The sequence below is a fragment of the Tachyglossus aculeatus genome, chromosome 1 (assembly GCF_015852505.1).
Source record: "Tachyglossus aculeatus isolate mTacAcu1 chromosome 1, mTacAcu1.pri, whole genome shotgun sequence".
Lineage (NCBI taxonomy): Eukaryota > Metazoa > Chordata > Mammalia > Monotremata > Tachyglossidae > Tachyglossus > Tachyglossus aculeatus.
In genome coordinates, this window is record NC_052066.1 from 5,619,875 (window position 1) to 5,638,878 (window position 19,004).

The window sequence follows — 19,004 nt, forward strand, 5'->3', positions numbered from 1 at the left end:
TTGTACTTCCCAAGCGCTTAGTACAGTGCTCTGCACATAGTAAGCGCTCAATAAATACGATTGATTGATTGATTGATTGATTGATACAGAGCACTGTACTCAGCGCTTGGGAAGTACAAATTGGATACGATTGATTGATTGATTGATTGCTCCTCTAGACTGTGAGCCCACTGTTGGGTAGGGACTGTCTCTACCTGTGGCCAACATGGACTTCCCAAGCACTTAGTACAGTGCTCTGCACACAGTAAGCGCTCAATAAATCCGATTGATTGATTCTCTAGACTGTGAGCCCACTGTCGGGTAGGGACCGTCTCTACCTGTTGCCAACTTGGACTTCCCAAGCGCTGAGTCCAGTGCTCTGCACACAGGAAGCGCTCAATAAATCATCATCATCATCAATCGTACTGTACTCAGAGCACTGTACTAAGCGCTTGGGAAGTACAAATTGGATACGGTTGATTGATTGATTGATTGATTGCTCCTCTAGACTGTGAGCCCACTGTCGGGTAGGGACCATCTCTACCTGTGGCCAACTTGGACTTCCCAAGTGCTTAGTCCAGTGCTCTGCACACAGTAAGCGCTCAATAAATCCGATTGATTGATTGATTCTCTAGATGGTGAGCCCACTGTCGGGTAGGGACCATCTCTATATGTTGCCAACTTGGACTTCCCAAGCGCTTAGTCCAGTGCTCTGCACACAGTAAGCGCTCAATAAATACGATTGGTTGATTGATTCTCTAGACTGTGAGCCCACTGTCGGGTAGGGACCGTCTCTCTATGTTGCCAACTTGGACTTCCCAAGCGCTTAGTACAGTGCTCTGCACACAACGCTCAATAAATACGATAGATTGATTAATTGATTCTCTAGACAGTGAGCCCGCTGTCGGGTAGGGACCGTCTCTCTATGTTGCCAACTTGGACTTCCCAAGCGCTTAGTACAGTGCTCTGCACACAGTAAGCGCTCAATAAATACGATCGAATGGAATGAGTGAACCCCCTTACCGCCCCCCGACAGGCCTGTTCGTGGAGCAGCAGCGGCGGGAGCTGGAGCTGCTGAGTAGTTTCCGGGAGCGATTCGGCCAGGACTGGCTGCGGTATCGGAGCCGCCTGGAAAACCCCGCCGGGAGCCCACCCCCGGACCCCCCGACGGCGCTCAGCACACCCACCCCGCAGGACACCCCCAAGGAGACCCCCCGACAGCCGGGGGACAGCGGCAGCGGCACGGAGGAGGACCAGGAGGAGGAGGAGGAGGAGGAGGACGACGACGACGGTGACCAGGAGCAGGAGGAAGGTGAGGAGGGTGGGGACGATGGGACGCGGCGTGCCTCAGTGGTACCGCCGCGCTCGGGAGTCAGAGGTTCCGGGTTCTAATCCCCTTGGCGGCTGGGCGACCTTGGCCAAGTCACTTCATTCAGTCATTGTCGTATTGGTTGAGCGCTTACTGTGTGCAGAGCGCTGGACTAATCAATCAGTCGTATTTGTTGAGCGCTAACTGTGTGCAGAGCACTGGACTAATCAATCATATTTATTGAGCGCTTACTGTGTGCAGAGCGCTGGACTAATCAATCAGTCGTATTCATTGAGCGCTTACTGTGTGCAGAGCACTGGACTAATCAATCATATTTATTGAGCACTTCCTGTGTGCAGAGCACTGGACTAATCAATCAATCGTAGTTATTGAGCGCTTACTGTGTGCAGAGCGCTGGACTAATCAATCAGTCGTATTCATTGGGCGCTTACTGTGTGCAGAGCACTGGACTAATCAGTCGTATTTATTGAGCACTTACTGTGTGCAGAGCAGTGGACTAATCAATCAGTCGTATTCATTGAGTGCTTACTGTGTGCAGAGCACTGGACTAATCAATCAATCGCATTTGGTGAGCGCTTACTGTGTGCAGAGCACTGGACTAATCAATCAATTGTATTTATTGAGTGCTTACTGTGTGCAGAGCACTGGACTAATCAATCAATCGTGTTTATTGAGCGCTTACTGTGTGCAGAGCACTGGACTAATCAATCAATCGTATTTATTGAGCACTTACTGTGTGCAGAGCACTGGACTAATCAATCAGTTGTATTTGAGCGCTTACTATGTGCAGAGCACTGGACTGATCAATCAATCGTATTGAGCGCTTACTGTGTGCAGAGCACTGGACTAATCAATCAATCGTATTTATTGAGCGCCTACTGTGTGCAGAGCACTGTACTAAGCGCTTGGGAAGTACAAGTTGGAGACGGTCCCTACCCAACAGTGGGCTCACAGTCTAGAAGAACTAAGCACTTCACTTCTCTGGGCCTCAGTTCCCTCATCTATAAAAAGGGGATAATAATAATAACAACAATAATGATGGCATTTATTAAGCGCTTACTATGTGCAAAGCACTGTTCTAAGCGCTGGGGAGGATACAAGGTGATCAGGTTTGTGAGCACCCCATGGGACAACCCGGTAATCTTCATTGTCAGATTTGTTGAGCGCTTACTGTGTGCAGAGCACTGGACTAAGCGCTTCACTTCTCTGGGCCTCAGTTCCCTCATCCATGAAAAGGGGATAATAATAATAATGATAAGGATGGCATTTATTAAGCGCTTACTATGTGCAAAGCACTGTTCTAAGCGCTGGAGAGGATACAAGGTGATCAGGTTTGTGAGCACCCCATGGATGAACCTGATAGTCTTCATTGTCATATTTTTTGAGCGCTTACTGTGTGCAGAGCACTGGACTAAGCGCTTCACTTCTCTGGGCCTCAGTTTCCTCATCTATAAAAAGGGGAGGATAATAATAATGATAATGATGGCATTTATTAATTAATTAAATCAATTAATACAATTGAATGAATGAATGACAAAACTAAACAACAGGCTTCAATCCCATCAATAATAATGGTATTTGTTAAGCACTTACTATGTGCCAAGCACTGTTCTAAGTGCTGGGGATTCATTCATTCAGTCGTATTTATTGAGCGCTTACTGTGTGCAGAGCACTGTACTAAATGCTTGGGAAGTACAAGTTGGCAACATATAGAGACGGTCCCAACCCAGCAGTGGGCTCACAGTCTAGAAGGGGGAGACAGAGAACAAAACAAAACATATTAGCAAAATAAAATAAATAGAATAGATATGTACAAGTAAAATAAATAAATAGAGTAATAAATATGTACAAACATATATACATATATACAGGTACTGTGGGGAAGGGAAGGAGGTAAGATGGGGGGATGGAGGTGGGGGGGAGGGGGAGAGGAAGGAGGGGGCTCAAGGTGATCAGGTTGTCCCACGCGGGGCTCACAGTCTTAGTCCCCATCAATCAATCAATCGTATTTATTGAGCGCTTACTGTGTGCAGAGCACTGGACTAAGCGCTTGGGAAGTCCAAGTTGGCAACATACAGAGACGGTCCCTACCCAACAGTGGGCTCACAGTCTAGAAGGGGGAGACAGAGAACAAAACAAAACCTATTAACAAAATAAATTAAATAAAATTGATATGTTCAAGTAAAATAAATAAATAAATAGAGTAATAAATCCGTACAAACATATACATATATATGTATATATGTATATATATATACATATATATGTATATATATATATATGTATATACAGTACAGGTGCTGTGGGGAAGGGAAGGAGGTAAGGCCGGAGGGATGGAGATGGGGAGGAGGGGGAGAGGAAGGAGGGGGCTCAGTCTGGGAAGGCCTCCTGGGCATTCCTGAATGAATAATAATTCATTCATTGCCTCAATTGTATTTACTGAGCGCTTACTGTATGCAGAGCACTAGACTAAGCGCTTGGGAAGTCCAAGTTGGCAACATCTAGAGACGGTCCCTACCCAACAGTGGGCTCACAGTCTACAAGGGGGAGACAGACAACAAAACAAAACATATTAACAAAATAAAATGAGGTCACTGAGGCACAGGGAAGCGAAGTGGCTCGCCCCAAATCCCACAGCTGACAAGGGGTGGAGCTGGAATTCGAACCCAGGACCTCGGACTCTTTCGGCAGGAAGCAGCGAGGCTCAGTGGAAAGAGCCCGGGCTTTGGAGTCAGAGTTCCTGGGTTCGAATCCCGGCTCCGCCAGTTGTCAGCTGTGTGACTTTGGGCAAGTCACTTCACTTCTCTGGGCCTCAGTTCCCTCCTCTGTAAAATGGGGATGAAGACTGTGAGCCCCCCGTGGGACCACCCGATCTCCTTGTAACCTCCCCAGCGCTTAGAACAGTGCTCTGCAGTGCTTTCCAATTGTCAGCTGTGTGACTTTGGGCAAGTCACTTGACTCCTCTGGGCCTCAGTTCCCTCATCTGTGAAATGGGGACTAAGACTGTGAGCCCACCTTGGGGCAACCTGATCACCTTGTAACCTCCCCAGCGCTTAGAACAGTGCTTTGCACATAGTAAGCGCTTAATAAATGCTATCATTATTATTATTATTATTTGCACATAGTAAGCGCTTAATAAATGCCATTATTATCATTATTATTATTATTATTAAGAAAGGGGCGGCGAAAGGGAGCCGGTCGGGGTGATGCGGAAGGGAGTGGGCGAGGAGGGAAAGGGGGGTGGGAGTCCGGGAGGGCCTCTGGGAGGGGACGGGCGTGGGGTGAGACTTTGGAGGGGGCAGAGGAGCGGTGGGGCCGAGCTGCGGCCCTCACGGCGGTGCCCGCCGCGTGTGCCCGGGCAGGGTCAGCGGAGCTGTGCGGCCCGGTGCTGGTGAGGCCCGTTGAGGGCGCGGGGCCGGACCGCTTCCTGCGGGTCACCCCCTGCCACGTGCTGGAACTGGAGCTGCGGGCCGCCCGCGTCCTGCGACGCTTCCCCCTGCGCCACCTGTGCCGCCTGGAGCCCGGCACCGCCGCCCACCCGGCCCTGGTGAGACGCGGGGACGGGGCCTCCCCCTCGCCGGGCCCTTCCCTGCCCGCTCACCCCCGCACTCGGGACCCCAGACCCTTCTCTGCCCCACAGTCACTGTGCCCATCACTGCACGGTCACCCCACCTGCCCCCCGGTCACTGTGCCCCTCACCACCTGCTCACCCCCACATTCATTCATTCACCTGGCCCCCTCCTCCCTCACCTCCCTTCTCCCTTTCTCCAGCCCAGCCCACACCCTCCGCTCCTCCGCTGCCAATCTCCTCACCGTTAGGCCTCGTTCTGGCCCGTCCCGCCATCGACCCCCGGCCCACGTCTTCCCCCGGGCCTGGAATGCCCCCAATCCTATTTATTTTATTTTGTTGGTATGTTTGGTTCTGTTCTCTGTCTCCCCCTTTTAGACTGTGAGCCCACTGTTGGGTAGGGACTGTCTCTATGTGTTGCCAATTTGTACTTCCCAAGCGCTTAGTACAGTGCTCTGCACATAGTAAGCGCTCAATAAATACGATTGATTGATTGATTGCCCATCCGCCAAGGCCTTGCTGAGAGCTCACCTCCTCCAGGAGGCCTTCCCACACTCAGCCCCTTCCTTCCTCTCCCCCTCGTCCCCCTCTCCATCCCCCCCATCTGACCTCCTTCCCTTCCCCACAGCACCTGTATATATGTATATATGTTTGTACATATTTATTACTCTATTTATTTTACTTGTACATGTCTATTCTATTTATTTTATTTTGTTAGTATGTTTGGTTTTGTTCTCTGTCTCCCCCTTTTAGACTGTGAGCCCACTGTTGGGTAGGGACCGTCTCTATATGTTGCCAATTTGTACTTCCCAAGTGCTTAGTACAATGGTCTGCACATAGTAAGTGCTCAATAAATACGATTGATGATGATGATGATGATGATTCATTCGATCGTATTTGTTGAGCTCTTCCTGTGTGCAGAACACTGGACTAAGCGCTTGGGAAGTACAAGTACAAGTCTGTACAAGAAGGAAGTAGCCCCTTCCTTCCTCTCTCGCTCCTCCCCCTCTCACCTCCTTCCCTTCCCCACAGCACCTGTATATATGTATATATGTTTGTACATATTTATTACTCTATTTATTTATTTATCTTACTTGTACATATCTATTCTATTTATTTTATTTTGTTAGTATGTTTGGTTTTGTTCTCTGTCTCCCCCTTTTAGACTGTGAGCCCACTGTTGGGTAGGGACTGTCTCTATATGTTGCCAATTTGGACTTCCCAAACGCTTAGTACAGTGCTCTGCACATAGTAAGCGCTCAATAAATACGATTGATGATGATGATGATTCATTCGATCGTATTTATTGAGCTCTTCCTGTGTGCAGAGCGCTGGACTAAGCGCTTGGGAAGTACAAGTACAAGTCTGTACAAGAAGGAAGTAGCCCCTTCCTTCCTCTCTCGCTCCTCCCCCTCTCACCTCCTTCCCTTCCCCACAGCACCTGTATATATGTATATATGTTTGTACATATTTATTACTCTATTTATTTATTTATCTTACTTGTACATATCTATTCTATTTATTTTATTTTGTTAGTATGTTTGGTTTTGTTCTCTGTCTCCCCCTTTTAGACTGTGAGCCCACTGTTGGGTAGGGACCGTCTCTATATGTTGCCAATTTGTACTTCCCAAGTGCTTAGTACAATGGTCTGCACATAGTAAGTGCTCAGTAAATACGATTGATGATGATGATGATGATGATGATTCATTCGATCGTATTTGTTGAGCTCTTCCTGTGTGCAGAACACTGGACTAAGCGCTTGGGAAGTACAAGTCTGTACAAGAAGGAAGTAGCCCCTTCCTTCCTCTCTCGCTCCTCCCCCTCTCACCTCCTTCCCTTCCCCACAGCACCTGTATATATTTATATATGTTTGTACAGATTTATTACTCTATTTATTTATTTATTTATCTTACTTGTACCTATCTATTCTATTTATTTTATTTTGTTAGTATGTTTGGTTCTGTTCTCTGTCTCCCCCTTTTAGACTGTGAGCCCACTGTTGGGTAGGGACCGTCTCTATGTGTTGCCAATTTGTACTTCCCAAGTGCTTAGTACAATGGTCTGCACATAGTAAGCGCTCAATAAATACAATTGATGATGATGATGATGATGATTCATTCTTTCGTATTTATTGAGCTCTTCCTGTGTGCAGAACACTGGACTAAGCGCTTGGGAAGTCCAAGTACAAGTCTGTACAAGAAGGAAGTAGCCCCTTCCTTCCTCTCCCCCTCGTCCTCCTCTCCATCCCCCGCATCTTACCTCCTTCCCTTCCCCACAGCACCTGTATATATGGATATATGTTTGTACAGATTTATTACTCTATTTATTTATTTATTTTGCTTGTACCTATCTATTCTATTTATTTTATTTTGTTAGTATGTTTGGTTTTGTTCTCGGTCTCCCCCTTCTAGGCTGTGAGCCCACTGTTGGGTAGGGACTGTCTCTATATCTTGCCAGCTTGTGCTTCCCAAGCACTTAGTCCATTGCTCTGCACACAGTAAGCGCTCAATAAATACGATTGATTGATTGATTGACTGTGAGCCCACTGTTGGGTAGGGACTGTCTCTATATGTTGCCAACTTGGACTTCTCAAGCGCTTAGTACAGTGCTCTGCACACAGTAAGCGCTCAATAAATACGATTGATTGATGCAAGTCGGCAACATAGAGAGACAATCCCTACCCAACAATGGGCTCACGGTCTAGAAGGGGGAGACAGGCAACAAAACAAAATATGGGACAGGTGTCACGTCATCAGAATGTGGCCACCCCCTTTGCCCCCCAGTCACCATTCATTCATTCATTCATTCAGTCGTATTCATTGAGCACTTACTGTGTTCAGAGCACTGGATTAAGCACTTGGGAAGTACAAGTTGGCAACATATAGAGACGGTCCCTACCCCCCCCCCCCCCCAGCCCCAGCCCCTCCGTCACTATTCATTCAATCGATCGATATTCATTCAATGAATATGATTGAATGAATGAATGAATCGTATTTATTGAGAGCTTACTGTGTGCAGAGCACTGGACTAAGCACTTGGGAAGTACAAGTTGGCAACATATAGAGATGGTCCCTACCCCCTTTGCCCCCCGGTCACCATCCATTCATTCATTCAATCGGTATTCATTCAGTGAATATGATCGAATGAATGAATGAATCGTATTTATTGAGCACTTACTGTGTGCAGAGCACTGGACTAAGTGCTTGGGAAGTACAAGTTGGCAACATATAGAGATGGTCCCTACGCCCATTGCCCCCCAGTCACCATTCATTCATTCAATGGATGTTCATTCAATAAATACGATTGAATGAATGAATCGTATTTATTGAGTGCTTACTGTGTGTAGAGCACTGGACTAAGCGCTTGGGAAGTCCAAGTCGCCAACATCTAGAGACGGTCCGTACCCAGCGGCGGGCTTACAGGCTAGAAAGGGGAGACAGACGTCAAAACAAAACATGTAGATGGGTCAAAATCGTCAGAACAAATAGAATTAAAGCTAAATCAATCAATCAATCGTATTTATTGAGTGCTTACTGTGTGCAGAGCACTGGACTAAGCCCTTGGGAAGTACAAGTTGGCAACATATAGAGACAGTCCCTACCCAACAGTGGGCTCACAGTCTAAAAGATAATAATAATGGCATTTATTAAGCACTTACGTTGTGCCAAGGACTGTTCTAAGCACTGGGGTAGTTGCAGGGTAATCAGATTGTCCCCTGTGGGGCTCACAGTCTTAATCCCCATTTTACATATGAGGTAACAGGCCCAGAGAAGTTGTGACTAGCCCAAGGTCACACAGCAGACAAGTGGCGGAGCCGGGATTAGAACCCATGACCTTCTGATTCCCAGGCCCATGCTATATTTACAATAAATAAATCGTATTTATTGAGCGCTTACTGTGTGCAGAGCACTGTACTAAGCGCTTGGGAAGTACAAATTGGCAACATATAGAGACAGTCCCTACCCAACAGTGGGCTCACAGTCTAAAAGGTCTCCCCATCTGCTCCCCATCCCGACTTGTACCCCTCCATACCCCCCTGCCCCAAATGCCCCCCGTTTACCGCCCCCGCACCCACATCCCTCAGTCAGGCGGTGGTATTTATTGAACGCTTACGATGTGCATGCTTAGTCCAGTGCTCTGCACACAGTAACCGCTTAAAAATGCGATTGATGAATCCCTCCCAGCCCAAAATGCCCTTCATTCAGTCAATCAATCAATCAATCGTATTTATTGAGCGCTTACTGTGTGCAGAGCACTGTACTAAGTGCTTGGGAAGTACAAGTCAGCAACAAGAGCCCGGGCTTTGGAGTCAGAGTTCATGGGTTCGAATCCCGGCTCTGCCAATTGTCAGCTGTGTGACTTTGGGCAAGTCACTTCATCATCATCATCATCATCAATCATATTTATTGAGCGCTTACTATGTGCAGAGCACTGGACTAAGCGCTTGGGAAGTACAAATCGGCAACATATAGAGACAGTCCCTACCCAACATTGGGCTCACAGTCTAAAAGGGGGAGACAGAGAACAAAACCAAACATACTAACAAAATAAAAGAAATAGAATAGATATGTACAAATAAAAAAAATAAATAAATAGAGTAAAAAAATATGTACAAACATATATACATATATACAGGTGCTGTGGGGAAGGGAAGGAGGTAAGATGGGGGGGATCCAGTGCTCCGCACACAGTAACCGCTTAAAAACGCGATTGATGCATCCCCCCACCCCCAGGCCGAAATGCCCTTCAATCAGTCAATCCATCAATCGTATTTATTGAGCGCTTACTGTGTGCAGAGCACTGGACTAAGCGCTTGGGAAATACAAGTCAGCAACAAGAGCCCGGGCTTTGGAGTCAGAGTTCATGGGTTCGAATCCCGGCTCTGCCTGTTGTCAGCTGTGTGACTTTGGGCAAGTCACTTCACTTCTCTGGGCCTCAGTTCCCTCATCTGTAAAATGGGGATTAAGATTGTGAGGCCCCCGTGGGACAACCTGATCTCCTTGTAACCTCCCCAGCGCTTAGAACAGTGCTTTGCACATAGTAAGCACTTAATAAATGCCATTATTATTATATAATAATACCCAACAGTGGGCTCACCCCGGCAATGCATACCCCTCCATACCCCCCTGCCCCAAATGCCCCCCGTTTACTACCCCCGCACCCATATCCCTCAATCAGTTGGTGCTATTTATTGGACGCTTGCGATGTGCAGAGCGCTGTAGTGAGTGTTTAGGAGAGGACAGTGCAGCGGAATTGGTGTCCATCCTGAGTGCCCTCCTGCCCCTCTTAATAATAATAATGATGGCATTTATTAAGCACTTACTATGTGCAAAGCACTGTTGTAAGCGCTGGGAAGGTTCCAGGGTGATCAGGTTGTCCCACGGGGGGCTCCCAGTCTTCATCCCTATTTTCCAGATGAGGTAGCTGAGGCTCGGAGAAGTGAAGTGACTTGCCCAAAGTCCCACAGCTGCTAAGTGGCGGAGCCGGGATTTGAACCCATGACCTCTTACTCCAAAGCCCGGGCTCTTTCCACTGAGCCACGCTGCTTCTCCCAGTATCCCTCTATTTCCCACCATCAGACACCACTTTTCTAGACTGTGAGCCTCTAGATGTTGCCAAGTGCTTAGTATAGTGCTCTGCACACGGTAAGCGCTCAATAAATACAAAGGCCCTACTGAGAGCTCACCTCCTCCAGGAGGCCTTCCCACACTGAGCCCCCTCCTTCCTCTCCCCTTCGTCCCCCTCTCCATCCCCCCCGCCTTACCTCCTTCCCTTCCCCATAGCACCTGTATAGATGGATATATGTTTGTACAGATTTATTACTCTATTTATTTATTTATTTTACTTGTACATATCTATTCTATTTATTTTATTTGGTTAATACGTTTTGTTTTGTTGTCTGTCTCCCCCTTCAAGACTGTGAGCCCGCTGTTCGGTAGGGATGGTCTCTATGTGTTGCCAACTTGGACTTCCCAAGTGCTTAGTACAGTGCTCTGCACACAGTAAGTGCTCAATAAGTACGATTGATTGATTGATTAGTACAGTGCTCTGCATGCAGTAAACACTCAATAAATACGATTGAATGAATGATTGTTGGGTAGGGACTGTCTCTATATGTTGCCAACTTGTACTTCCCAAGCGCTTAGTCCAGTGCTCTGCACACAGTAAGCGCTAAATAAATACGATTGAATGAATGACTGTTGGGTAGGGACCGTCTCTATATGTTGCCAACTTGTACTTTCCAAGCGCTTAGTCCAGTGCTCTGCACACAGTAAGCGCTCAATAAATACGATTGAATGAATGACTGTTGGGTAGGGACCGTCTCTCTATGTTGCCAACTTGTACTTCTCAAATGCTTAGTCCAGTGCTCCGTACACATTAAGCGCTCAATAAATACGATTGAATTAATGAATGTTGGGTAGGGATGTCTTTATGTGTTGCCAACTTGTACTTCCCAAGTGCTTAGTCCAGTGCTCTGCACACAGTAAGTGCTCAATAAATACGATTGAATGAATGACTGTTGGGTAGGGACCGTCTCTCTATGTTACCAACTTGTACTTCCCAAGCGCTCAGTACAGTGCTCTGCACACAGTAAGCCCTCAATAAATACGATTGATTGATTGATTAGTACAGTGCTCTGCACACAGTAAGCACTCAATAAATACGATTGAATGAATGAATGTTGGGTAGGGACTGTCTCTCTATGTTGCCAACTTGTACTTCCCAAGCGCTTAGTCCAGTGCTCTGCACACAGTAAGCGCTCAATAAATACGATTGAATGAATGACTGTTGGGTAGGGACCGTCTCTAAGTGTTGCCAACTTGTACTTCCCAAGCGCTTAGTCCAGTGCTCTGCACACAGTAAGTGCTCAGTTAATACCATTGAATGAATGAATGTTGGGTAGGGACTGTCTCTCTATGTTGCCAACTTGTACTTCCCAAGCGCTTAGTCCAGTGCTCTGCACACAGTAAGCGCTCAATAAATCCGATTGATTGAATGAATGAATGTTGGGTAGGGACCGTCTCTCTATGTTGCCAACTTGTACTTCCCAAGCGCTTAGTCCAGTGCTCTGCACACAGTAAGCGCTCAATAAATTCAATTGAATTAATGAATGTTGGGTAGGGATGTCTTTATGTGTTGCCAACTTGTACTTCCCAAGTGCTTAGTACAGTGCTCTGCACACAGTAAGTACTCAATAAATACGATTGAATGAATGACTGTTGGGTAGGGACCGTCTCTCTATATCGCCAACTTGTACTTCCCAAGCGCTTAGTCCAGTGCTTTGCACACAGTAAGCGCTCAATAAACACGGTTGAATGAATGAATGTTGGGTAGGGATGTCTTTATGTGTTGCCAACTTGTACTTCCCAAGCGCTTAGTCCAGTGCTCTGTACACAGTAAGCGCTCAATAAATACGATTGAATGAATGAATGTTGGGTAGGGATGTCTTTATGTGTTGCCAACTTGTACTTCCCAAGCATTTAGTCCAGTGCTCTGCACACAGTAAGTGCTCAATAAATACGATTGATTGATTGATTGATCGAATGAATGAATGAATGAACACCCTCTCCGTGCCCACCCTGCGACGCCCCCTCCCCATCCTCATTTCTGCCCGTCCAGGGCCCGGAGCGGCTCGTCCCCTGCCTCAACCTCCACTTCTCCGCCGTCCGGCCCGGCCCGCGCGTCCGGCGCTACCTGATCCTCGAGGACGACGCCGAGGCCCGTCTGCAGGTGCCGGCCGGGGCGGAGGGCGCGGGCGGGCCGGGTTTGGGGAGAGACCCGCGGGGCGGGGAGGAGGAGTGGAAAGAGCTCGGGCATTGGAGTCAGAAATCCCAGCTTCACCAGTCGTCAGCTGTGTGACTTTAATAATAATAATAATAATAATAATAATAATAATAATTACCCCCGGCCCACGTCATCCCCCGGGCTTGGAATGCCCCCAATCCCTCTGCCCCTCCGCCAAACTCGCTCTCTTCCTCCCTTCAAGGCCCTGCTGAGAGCTCACCTCCTCCAGGAGGCCTTCCCAGACTGAGCCCCTTCCCTCCTCTCCCCCTCGTCCCCCTCTCCATCCCCCCATCTTACCTCCTTCCCTTCCCCACAGCACCTGTATATATGTATATATGGTTGTACATATTTATTACTCTATTTATTTATTTTACTTGTACATTTCTATCCTATTTATTTTATTTTGTTGGTATGTTTGGTTCTGTTCTCTGTCTCCCCCTTTTAGACTGTGAGCCCACTGTTGGGTAGGGACTGTCTCTATGTGTTGCCAATTTGTACTTCCCAAGCGCTTAGTACAGTGCTCTGCACATAGTAAGCGCTCAATAAATACGATTGATTGATTGATTGATTGATAATAATAATAATAATGGCATTTATTAAGCGCTTACTATGTGCAAAGCACTAAGTGCTGGAGAGGTTGCAAGGTGATCAGGTTGTCCCACGGGGGACTCTTCTAGACTGTGAGCCCACTCTTGGGTAGGGACTGCCTCTATATGTTGCCAACTTGGACTTCCCAAGCGCTTAGTACAGTGCTCTGCACACCGTAAGCGCTCGATAAATACGATTGATTGATTGATTGATCCTCATTTTACAGATGAGGTCACTGAAGCATAGAGACTAATAATAATAATGATGGCATTTATTAAGCGTTTACTATGTGCAAAGCACTGTTCTAGGCGCTGGGGGGATACAAGGTGATCAGGTTGTCCCACGGGGTACTCACAGTCTTCATCCCCATTTTCCAGATGAGGTCACTGAGGCGCAGAGAAGTGACTTGCCCAAAGTCACCCGGCTGACGAGTGTCGGAGCCGGGATTGGAACCCATGACCTCTGACTCCCAATAATAATAATAATAATAATGACATTTGTTAAGCGCTTACTATGTGCCAAGCACTGTTCTAAGTGCTGGGGAGAATACAAGGTGATCAGGTTGTCCCACGTGGGGCTCACAAGTCTTAATCCCCATTTTACAAATGAGGTAACTGAGGCACAGAGAACTTATGTGACTTGCCCAAGGTCACACAGCTGACAGTTGGCAGAGCCAGGATTTGAACCCATGACTTCTGACTCCAAAGCCCGGGCTCTTTCCACTGAGCCACGCTGCTTCTCTGGGCCTCCCTGGGCTTCTCTTCGGGCAAGTCACTTCACTTCTCTGGGCCTCAGTTACCGCATCTGTAAAACGGGGATTAAGACTGTGAGCCCTGCCATGGGACAACCTGATCACCTCGTAACCTCCCCAGCGCTTAGTACAGTGCTTTGCACATAGTAAACACTTAATAAATGCCATCATTATTATTACCAATCAATTAATCGTATTTATTGAGCACTTACTGTGTGCAGAGCACTGTACTAAGCGCTTGGGAAGTACAAGTCGGCAACATATAGAGACAGTCCCTACCTAACAGTGGGCTCACAGTCTAAAAATTATTATTATTATTATATTTATTTATTATTCTATTAATAAATATTAATTTATTTATTATATTTATTACATATTTATTACTCTATTTATTTATTTATCTATTTTACTTGTACATTTCTATCCTATTTATTTTATTTTGTTGGTATGTTTGGTTCTGTTCTCTGTCTCCCCCTTTTAGACTGTGAGCCCACTGTTGGGTAGGGACTGGCTCTATATGTTGCCAATTTGTACTTCCCAAGTGCTTAGTACAGTGCTCTGCACATAGTAAGCGCTCAATAAATACGATTGATTGATTGATTGATTATTATCCCTACTCTTCCCGTTTCAGGAGCTCCTGGCGGTCTTGGCCCCCGCGGCCGCCGCGACGCGACAGCGACTCGGGGAGGCGGGGACCCCGGGAAGACCCTCCGGGGCCACCAGGCTCCACTGCCTGCGTTGCGGCCATGTGCTGGACCCCGCGCCCGCCGGGCCGGACACCGACCCGGCCGCCCGGCCCCGACATCCCACCACACCGGGTAGGTCCTCCCCGTCTGGGCCCCTCGTCGACGATCACCAAATAATCACCATGAAGATAAACAGCAGTATCTAATAATACTGACGGCATCTGTGAAGCGCTTACTATGTGCCAAGCACCGTTCTCAACACTGGGGAGGTTACAAGGTGATCAGGTTGTCCCACGGGGGGCTCGCGGTCTTCATCCCCATTTTCCAGACGAGGGAACTGAGGCCCAGAGAAGTGACTTGCACACAGTCACCCAGCTGAAGAGTGGCGGAGTCGGGATTGGAACCCATGACTCCCAAGCCCGGGCTCTTTCCACTAAGCCATGCTGCTTCTCTGATCACCAAATAATAACCGTGATGATTAACAGTGGTATCTAATAATAATGATGGCATTTGTTAAGCGCTTACTATGTGCCAAGCACTGTTCTACGCACTGGGAAGGTTATAAGGTGATCAGGTTGTCCCACGGGGAGCTCACAGGCTTCATCCCCATTTTAATAATAATAAGAATGGCATTTGTTAAGCACTTACTATGTGCAAAGCACTGTTCTAAGCACTGGGGAGATTACAAGGTGATCAGATTGTCCCACGGTGTGCTCACGGTCTTCATCCCCATTTTCCAGATGAGGGAACTGAGGCCCAGAGCAGTGACTTGCCCACAGCCACCCAGCTGACAAGTGGCGGAGTCGGGATTGGAACCCACGACCTCTGACTCCCAAGCCCGGGCTCTTTCCACCGAGCCACGCTGCTTCTCTGATCACCAAATAATAACCGTGATGATAAACAGCGGTATCTAATAATAATGATGGCATTTGTTAAGCGCTTACTATGTGCCAAGCACCGTTCTCAACGCTGGGGAGGTTACAAGGTGATCGGGTTGTCCCACCGGGTGCCCACGGTCTTCATCCCCATTTTCCAGATGAGGGAACTGAGGCCCAGAGAAGTGACTTGCCCACAGTCACCCAGCTGACGAGTGGCGGAGTCGGGATTGGAACCCATGATCTCTGATTCCCAAGCCCGGGCTCTTTCCACTGAGCCACGCTGCTTCTCTAATCACCAAATAATAGTCGTGACGATAAACAGCGGTATCTAATCAATCAATCAATCGTATTTATTGAGCGCTTACTGTGTGCAGAGCACTGTACTAAGCGCTTGGGAAGTAAGAATTGGCAACATATAGAGACAGTCCCTACCCAGCAGTGGGCTCACAGTCTAAAAGGGGACAAAACGAAACATACTAACAAAATAAAATAAATAGAATAGATATGTACAAGTAAAATAAATAAATAAATAAATAGAGTAATAAATAATAACCAAATAATAACCGTGACGATAAACAGCGGTATCTAATAATAATGATGGCATTTGTTAAGCGCTTACTATGTGCCAAGCACCGTTCTCAACGCTGGGAAGGTTACAAGGTGATCGGGTTGTCCCACGGGGGGCTCACAGGCTTCATCCCCATTTCAATAATAATAATAATAATAAAAATAATGTTGGCATTTGTTAAGCAGCTTACTATGTGCAAAGCACTGTTCTAAGCACTGGGGAGGTTACAAGGTGATCAGGTTGTCCCACGGGGTGCCCACGGTCTTCATCCCCATTTTCCAGACGAGGGAACTGAGGCCCAGAGCAGTGACTTGCCCCAGCCACCCAGCTGACAAGTGGCGGAGTCGGGATTGGAACCCATGACCTCTGACTCCCAAGCCCGGGCTCTTTCCACTGAGCCACGCTGCTTCTCTGATCACCAAATAATAACCGTGACGATAAACAGCAGTATCTAATCAATCAATCAATCGTATTTATTGAGCACTTACTGTGTGCAGAGCACTGTACTAAGCGCTTGGGAAGTACAAATTGGCAACATATAGAGACAGTTCCTACCCAGCAGTGGGCTCACAGTCTAAGCCTTTTTACCTGTATATATGTATATATGTTTGTACATATTTTTTACTCTATTTATTTATTTATTTATTTATTTGTACATATCTATTCTATTTATTTTATTTTGTTAGTATGTTTGGTTTTGTTCTCTGTCTCCCCCTTTTAGACTGTGAGCCCACTGTTGGGTAGGGACTGTCTCTATTTGTTGACAATTTGTACTTCCCAAGCGCTTAGTACAGTGCTCTGCACATAGTAAGCGCTCAATAAATACGATTGATGATGATGATGATGATAAAAGGGGCAGACAAAACAAAACATACTAACAAAATAAAATAAATAGAATAGATATGTACAAGTAAAATAAATAAATAAATAAATAAATAGAGTAATAAATAATAACCAAATAATAACCGTGACGATAAACAACGGTATCTAATAATAATGATGGCATTTGTTAAGCGCTTACTATGTGCCAAGCAACGTTCTCAACGCTGGGGAGGTTACAAGGTGATCGGGTTGTCCCACGGGGGGCTCACAGGCTTCATCCCCATTTCAATAATAATAATAATAATAATAATAATAATAATAATAATAATAATAATGATAATAATAATAAAAATAATGTTGGCATTTGTTAAGCAGTTTACTATGTGCAAAGCACTGTTCTAAGCACTGGGGAGGTTACAAGGTGATCAGGTTGTCCCACGGGGTGCCCACGGTCTTCATCCCCATTTTCCAGACGAGGGAACTGAGGCCCAGAGAAGTGACTTGCCCAGATTCACCCAGCTGACAAGTGGCGGAGTCGGGATTGGAACCCATGACCTCTGACTCCCAAGCCTGGGCTCTTTCCACTGAGCCACGCTGCTTCTCTAATCACCAAATAATAACCGTGACGATAAACAGCAGTATCTAATAATAATGATGGCATTTGTTAAGCGCTTACTATGTGCCAAGCACCGTTCTCAATGCTGGGAAGGTTATAAGGTGATCAGGTTGTCCCACTGGGAGCTCACAGGCTTCATCCCCATTTTAATAATAATAATAATAATAATGGCATTTGTTAAGCGCTTACTATGTGCAAAGCACTGTTCTAAACACTGGGGAGGTTACAAGGTGATCAGGTTGTCCCACGGGGTGCTCACGGTCTTCATCCCCATTTTCCAGATGAGGGAACTGAGGCCCAGAGAAGTGACTTGCCCACAGCCACCCAGCTGACAAGTGGCGGAGTCGGGATTGGAACCCATGACCTCTGACTCCCAAGCCCGGGCTCTTTCCACTGAGCCACGCTGCTTCTCTAATCACCAAATAATAACCATGATGATAAACAGCGGTATCTAATAATAATGATGGCATTTGTTAAGCGCTTACTATGTGCCAAGCACTGTTCTCAACGCTGGGGAGGTTACAAGGTGATCAGGTTGTCCCACGGCGGGCTCACAGGCTTCACCCCCATTTTAATAATAATAATAATAATAATAATAATTATAATAATAATGGCGGCATTTGTTAAGCGCTTACTATGTGCAAAGCACTGTTCTAAGTGCTGGGGAGGTTACAAGGTGATCAGGTTGTCCCACGTGGGGCTCACAGTCTGCATCCCCATTTTCCAGTTGAGGGAACTGAGGCCCAGAGAAGTGAAGCGACTTGCCCAAAGTCACCCAGCTGACGATTGGTGGAGCCGGGATTTGAACCCACGACCTCTGACTCCCAAGCCCGGGCTCTTTCCACTGAGCCACGCTGCTTCTCTGGGACACGCTTGCTATGTTTCAGACGCTGTTCTAAATGCTGGGGAGGAGACAAGGTCATCAGGTAGAAGCAGCGTGGCTCCGTGGTAAGAGCCAGGGCTTGGGAGTCAGAGGTCTTGGGTTCCAATCCTGACTCTAACCCACTGTTGGGTAGGGACTGTCTCTATATGTTGCCAACTTGTACTTCCCAAGCGCTTAGTACAGTGCTCTGCACATAGTAAGGGCTCAATAAATACGATTCATGATGATGATGATGACTCTGCCACTTGTTCATTCATTCATTCATTCAATCGTATTTATTGAGCGCTTCCTGTGTGCAGAGCACTGGACTAAGCGCTTGGAAAGTCCAATTCGGCAGCAATCCCTACCCAACGACGGGCTCACAGTCTGCTGGGTGACCTTGGCAAGTCAGTTAACTTCTCTGGGCCTCAGTTCCCTCATCTGTAAAATGGGGATGAAGACTGTGAGCCCCACGGGGGGCAACCTGATCACCTTGTATCCCCCCCCAGCTGTTAGAACAGTGCTTTGCACATAGTCAGTGCTTAATAAATGTCATTATTATTATTAGAAG

The 19,004-nt window shown here is 47.0% G+C and overlaps 1 protein-coding gene across 6 annotated transcripts in view; it reads left to right on the forward strand.

Moving 5' to 3' along the window:
* The window catches only part of LOC119930478 (serine/threonine kinase 11 interacting protein), a 112,578-nt gene that overhangs the window by 54,338 nt on the left and 39,236 nt on the right, over positions 1 to 19,004 (forward strand). For all 6 annotated transcript variants that reach the window (XM_038748804.1, XM_038748842.1, XM_038748833.1 and 3 more), the window contains 4 exons: positions 1,016 to 1,291; positions 4,672 to 4,856; positions 12,498 to 12,608; positions 14,633 to 14,819. In XM_038748804.1, the coding sequence (XP_038604732.1) occupies positions 1,016 to 1,291; positions 4,672 to 4,856; positions 12,498 to 12,608; positions 14,633 to 14,819 (759 nt within the window). The remainder of the gene's footprint in view (positions 1 to 1,015; positions 1,292 to 4,671; positions 4,857 to 12,497; positions 12,609 to 14,632; positions 14,820 to 19,004) is intronic.